The sequence below is a fragment of the Rhinolophus hipposideros genome (assembly GCF_964194185.1).
Source record: "Rhinolophus hipposideros genome assembly, chromosome: X".
NCBI lineage: Eukaryota > Metazoa > Chordata > Mammalia > Chiroptera > Rhinolophidae > Rhinolophus > Rhinolophus hipposideros.
The window spans coordinates 104,353,811-104,360,672 of NC_138046.1; the positions used below are offsets into that span (position 1 = coordinate 104,353,811).

General features: G+C 38.6%; 1 protein-coding gene across 1 annotated transcript; it reads right to left on the reverse strand.

Moving 5' to 3' along the window:
* Positions 1 to 4,862: 4,862 nt before the first annotated feature.
* On the reverse strand, positions 4,863 to 5,915 carry LOC308495402 (annexin A1-like; the record flags this gene model as incomplete). Its single annotated transcript, XM_081043539.1, has 1 exon — positions 4,863 to 5,915. Exon 1 carries the CDS (start codon positions 5,904 to 5,906, stop codon positions 4,863 to 4,865), a length of 1,044 nt encoding a protein of 347 aa, XP_080899665.1. The 5' UTR covers positions 5,907 to 5,915.
* Positions 5,916 to 6,862: the final 947 nt, after the last annotated feature.

Below are 6,862 nucleotides of genomic sequence, written 5' to 3' on the forward strand. Positions count from 1 at the left end.
CTGGTAGTGGTCTATTTCTTGACTTGGGTAGTGGGTACATGGGTGCGTTTTCTTTGTGACTATTCATCACCTTGTAAAACTATGATTTATGCATTTTTTCTGCATATGTGTCATTATTCCATAAAAACATTTAAAAATTGAATAAATTTGTATATAAGTACAAACCACATAGCAAGTATCTGGAAGGATAGACATCTTGGGAAACTGTAGGCTGGGTTGAAAAGGAAGAAATAAAAGTGCCATTTACAAATAATACCATGGTGTATACATGGAAAATCCAAAAAAGAAAAGAAGAAAGAAATCAATATACAAATTAGTAGAATTTAAAAGATTATTGGAAGTGAAATCAACATTAAAAATAAAATTTATTAATTATATAATCAAATGATTCTTTGTATTCACAGCTATCAGAAAATAAAATAAAAGATATAATTAAAAATTATCTAGTACCTAGGAATAAATCTAACCCTCCATTCTCTAACTTTAATGAGAAAAATTAAAGATATTCATGGAAGGAATAGCTCAATACTTTGTGTGGATGTGTGTGAAAATATATACATCAATATTTTAAAAATATATACAAATTATGCCAAATTGATCAATAGATTCAATAAAATGCCAATCAAAACTCAACAGATTTCCTTGTGGTATGTGACAGGATTATTCTAAAATTTGTATGGGATACAATGGGCCCAAAGTAGACAAAATTATCTTGAAAGGTACTAACAAGTTGGGAAGGCTTGCACCACTGGATTTCAAGACTCATAAAGCTACAGTAATTATTGTATTGGTACACAGATAGGTGAGTAGGAAATAAAACAGATTAGAAAACCCAGATATAGACCCATGCACAAATGGACACTTGATTCATGACAAAGAGGGCATGGCAGTGGAGAAAGCACAGTCTTTCAATAAGTGAAGCTGGGACAATTGGATAATCATGTGAGAAAAAAGGAAATGGCAATCTCTTATCTCAAACCATACATAAAAATAACTTCCAGATGTATCATAGGTTAAATGTGAAAGCAAAATAAGTTTTATTATGCAAAGAATTCCTACAAATAAGAAAAATACAAATAACCCAATAGTAAAATAGCCAAAAGTCATGAATAGGCACTGCACAAAGAAGAAATCAAATGATATCAGCATATGAAAAACTGCTAATTCCACTTACAATCAGGGAAATACAAATTTAGACTACAATAAGATACCACAACATGACCATGAGATTGGAAAAAAAAAAGTCGCTTGACAATACCCAGTGTTAGTGAGGATGTGGAGCAGCTTTAACTCTCATACACGGCTGGTGAGAATGTATGAGATCATTATTTGTCTAAGTAAAGCCAAGTGTAGCCTGTTGTAGTTGTGTGATTTTGATTGTTATTCAAATCCCCAAACCACCAATAGTGGGTGTGGCACAGGTTGATAGTTAAGGTTTGAGCACAGGTGAGTCATTTGATAGAGGGGAACCAGGGTTCCTGAGGAGTAGAGTGGTCATACCAGCACTGGACTGGTTGATGAGCAGTCATTATACCATACTTTGGGACTTCATTTACGTGAGAGCGAGTGATTTAACCTTTTGTGGGGACAAAGCCCCAAAAAGCAGTTTCCAGGCTCTCGGCCTCACATGGAAAGGTGCTGGCTCAGGTAGTAAATGGCCATCAACTGTGATTGGATGGCCATCAGCTGTGGCTAGTTGGCCGCCAGCTGTAACCAGTGAGCCATTGGCCACTAATATAACTGCTGTGGCTACGCTAGCAGAGAAGAATGGGGGCTAGCAAGAAGATGGTGGCTGGCAAGCGCAGACGGCTGTTAGGACGGCAGGTTGCAGATTAATTATGTAGATCCTGCTTCCTGTGTCTCCAGCCCAGCCGCTAGCGAGAATATATTGGTTTGACTCCCCTATCTATGGCTCCGTGGGTGTTCCTTTTTGGCCTCCCCGTGTCCTGCGTTCTTATGTGGGGAGCGGGAGCTGAGACCCCGCCGAACAAATGGTGCAGCAAGCAGGGTCCCCTGCGTGACACCTTTTTTAAAATTTTGTTTTCAGATTTAAGTTATTGTTGGGGTTTCAGTCTCTTAAAGCTTATCTAATTCAATTAACTCAACAATTGTATTAATGTTGTATGAGCTCTCTTTCATATATATGAGAGATCTCATATATATCATATCTATCCCATATCTCATATCCATCATCTGTGTGCATGTACGCGTGTGTGTGAAACAGAAAGATATATATATATATATATATGTATATATATATATATATATATATATATATATATATATATATATAGAGAGAGAGAGAGAGAGAGAGAGAGAGAGAGAGAGAGAGAGAGAGAGAAAGGGAGATATTATAAAGAATTGGCTCATGTGATTATGGAAGCTGAGGAGAAGTCCAGACCTAGGAGAGTCCACGATATAGTTCCAGTTCTAGTCCAAAAGCATGAGAACAGGATAGCTGATGGTGTAAGTTCTAGTCCAGGTTTGAGTCCAAAGGCAGGGAAAGACTGATGTCCCAGTTCAGAGACACTCAGATAGAGAGAGCAAATTCTCCCTTACTCAGGCCTTTAATAAATTGCATAAGGCTCACCCACACAGGGAAGGGCAAATTGATTTACTCAGGTTACTGATTCAAATGTTAATCTCATCCAGAAACAACTTCACAGACACACCCAGAATAATGGGTGCCCTGTGGCCCATTCAAGTTGACACAAAATTAACCATCACAACACTATAAGGTAAATAATGAGTCAGAGGTTAACAAATGTATGATGAAGTCAGATAGGAGGTTTAACTCCAGAACACACATTCTTAATTATACTTTGTACTACTGTCCATTCACTGTATGTGGGCCTTACTTATCTTTGTGTTCCTCATAAAATCTATCAGTACTTTGTGCATAGCTCTTGATTCATATTTCATTATATTTCCTAAAATATTGACTTGGATTAATCGGACCAAATAAAGCATTCAGAGGCTTTTGACCTAATGGCATTTTTTTTTTTTTGGTTCAGGAACAAAGATCTTATATTTTGATGAAACATTTCTTTCCCATCAAAAGTAAAAAACATATAAATGCAGCCCTAAAGAAATCTCTGCCTAGAGGTTTGAATTCTGTCCTTGGAAGCCATGCAGAATAAGTCACCCTCTTCTATATAACAGTCCTTTCATGTAGCTACAGTCAGCCACCAACTCTGAAACTTTGTGGTGATAACCTCTCTTTAACAGCCAGCCTCCAAGATGGCTCCCATGGTATCCATGGCCTTGTCCGTCTGTGTGACTAGTAGAATATGGATGTCATGTGACCTCAGAGGCTAGGTCACAAAAGGCACAGTAACTTCTGCCCTGCTTGCTTGCTCTCTTTCTTGGATTACTCACTCTGGGGGAAGCTAGCTGCCAGGAAATCAGGACACTCAATGGAGAGATCCATGTGGCAAGAAACTGAGGCCTCTAGTCAAAAGTTATATGAGTGAGCCATTCTCTGGCCTAATGGCATTTTTTTTGGTTATTCATTCAAGATGGGTCCTGAATAAGCTTTCAATTCTTTTTGTTTTAGTAAAGTAAATTTTCAATAGAGAATTCGATAAGTTTGTTTGTGGAAACCAACAAAAACATATTTTGACAATAAGTTTTTGCATTTTAATAGTTACTCTTCATGATGAAAACAAATAAACAAATACAACAAAGCTAACACAGAAAATCATTGAGAAGAAAAATATCAGGAACTCATCAATTACCTGTATGTAGTATCTTCTAAAGGTCTTTTTCCTTTCCCAAAGAATGTAAATTCTTTGGCAAAGACCAAAAGTACATCCTGTTATGGAATTCAAATTGCTAAATGGCAACTTCTTTTCCAAAACAAGTCTTTGAAAACCCTCCCAGTGTAATCATTCATTTCCTCATTATCATAGTTGGGAAAAATGATGGCACAATTCCTAATAATGAGAGATGGATGTGTATCATATTAGTAAGGTGGTACAAACATAATGGAAGTACAATAAGTCCTCACATAAACTCGTTGGTAAGTACTGCAACTTTAGGCAAAACAACGTACAGCAAAACCAATTTTAACAAAGGCTAATTGATATAAACAAGGGTTACATTCCCATGGCATCAACGTTATAGCAAACTGTCAAATGAAACAACGCCATTCAAGGATCTGCTGTACACGTTTTTCCTGTATTAAATAAAAAAAATAGTCCTTCACGTTTTGACTAACAGTTATTGAGTACTTACTCTGTGCCAAGTACCACTCAAGGTTCTAGAATTTGTAACCAAAAGTACATTTGTTGGAGGAGACAGACAATAAACAGACACATGAAAAGTACATTACAGAATGTTGGGTAGTGACAAGTATTCTGGAGAAACACGAAGCAGAGTAAAGGAGAGTGAAGAATGGGTGAAGATGTGGTGGTCAAGGAAGGCCTCTCTGAGGATGTGGTATTTGAGCAGAGAACTGAATGAAGTGAGGGGACAGTCAGGCCAATATATGGAGGAAGTATGTTACAAATAGATGGGATGAGGCCCTCAGCAGGCTGCCAATGTGGCTGGCAAGTCTTTTTTTTTTTTTTTTTTCCTGTAAAATCATTTTATTTTCTGTTACATAGACATCTTTCTCAGGTAATGTTACTAGAACCTATTTATGGGGTTTTATAGTCGGGGTAAATATATTTTTCAAAAACTTATTTCTATTATACAGAGTTGTGATACAAAAAATGATTTATAGGCTACAGTTTCAGAAGGCAGTTAGCTGGACTAATACTACTGAAGAAACTTTCCTATTTAAGTCTATAATATGGAATGAAAAGATATGATTAAAAAAATTTCTGATCAAAAAAAGCTTGAGATCATCAAAGGAATGTTTATTGTCCTCCACAGAGCGCCACCAGGATTTTCTCATAATCTCCTTTGGTTTCATCCAGGATAGCTTGGCAGAGAGAGATACCATACAACTTCTGATAGCATGCTTTGATATCATTCATGTCGACTTCAGAACGAGAAACCATAATTCTGATCAATGTTTTATGACGAGTTCCAGCACCCTTCATGGCCTGATGAAGCTTCTCAGCAAAGAACATTGGCTTGTTTGTGGCACACTTCACAATTGTTGTGAAGCATTTCTCAATGTCACCTTTCATCTCCAGGTCCAGAACTTTGTTCATGTCATGCTTACTGTACTTGGCATATTTCTGAAACACTCTGCGAAGATGGGAATAGCTTCTGGTGGTAAGAATGGTATTGAACACATTCACATCTGTCCCTTTTCTCCTTTCCCCTGCTTCATATAATGCCCTGGCATCTGAGTCAGCCAAATCTTCACTTTGGCTAAAATCCTCAGATCGGTCACCCTTAATAAGAGAAAGCAAAGCCTTCTGGTAATCTCCAGATGTGTCTGAGGTGATGTCTTTAGCCAGGTATCTCTTCAATTCTTCTCTATAGACTCTGTTAATTTCTCTGATTTCTCTGTTAGTTTTTCTTGATGCCAAAATTTCATTCAGAGTGTCTTCATCAGTTCCAAGGCCCTTCATGGCAGCACGGAGTTCATCAGCATCAAATTGGGCTGGAGTTTTTAATAGAGCCAAAGCAACTTCCTCAAGGTGACCTGTAAGGGCTTTCCTCAGAGTTTCATCCAGGGGCTTTCCTTTTTCCTGGAGATAAGCTGCTTTGATCTGCTGACGCTGTGCATTGTTTCTCTTGGTGAGAATGTCAATGATGGTTGCTTCATCCACACCTTTAACCATTATTGCCTTATGCAAGGCAGCAACATCCGAGGATGGATTGAAGCAAGGATAGGGGCTCACTGCTGACCCGGGACCACCTTTGGATCCTTTCACAGTGTTAATGTATTCCTGCTCTTCATTGTCAATAAACCAGGCCTGCTTGAGGAATTCTGATACCATTGCCATTTTTAAAGAAGTTTCTTTTTATCCACCTTCTTCCAAAGAACTAAAGAGAGACTGTTCTCTGATCCTTTCACACTAGAAGTCTGGCTGGCAAGTCTTGAGTGAGGGGAATCTTAGGCGATGCTGTAAGTGAGGTAGCCAGGGTTCAGTGCCCTAGAATGAGAACTATGCATGGAATACGGTGCATATGTGTATGCATTAAATCAAGAAACGTTTAAAGCAGACTTGGATAACATTAATCCAAGATGGTGGATGGAATCATCGTTGCACTAGCTACCTCATTTCTGTTCAGCTCTCCAAGTACTGCTTTGGGACTTCTGGTAGCCAGCTTCTGAACATGTCTCCCAACCACTCCTGCACCCTGGTATTCAAACTCTTGTGGAATCTCCTCCCTTTGAATGCAGACTAGACCTAGTGACATGATTCCAACAAGTAGAATATGGCAAAAATCATGGAACGTCATTTCTGCAATTAGGTTATAAGACTGTGACTTGTGTCTTACTAACACGCCTCCTCTTGCTGGCACTCTCTTGCTCTTTCACTTGCTTCCTCTGATAAAACCAGCTGCCATATTGTGAAATGCTCTACAGACAAGCCCACAAGGCAAGAAACCAGGGGAGGCCCCTGGACAACAGTTCATAAGGACTGAGGACTCAGTCCAAGAGTTTCTGAAAAACTGAATCCTGCTACCATCCACATGAGTGAGCTAGGAAGCAGATCTTTCCCAATTGGGGTCTTGAGATGGCTTCAGCCTTGTGGGACACTCAGAGCTAGAGGACCCAGCTAAGTCATGCCTGGATTCCTGACACGTAAAAACTATGAGATAATAAATATTTTTTTTCAGCCACTAATTTTTGGGATAATTTGTTATGCCATAATAGATAATGAATATAAGGCTGCAGTTCTGCTTCTATATTGAGGTCTCAAGGGCCAGTTTTCCATGCAGGTTTTGCGTTCTT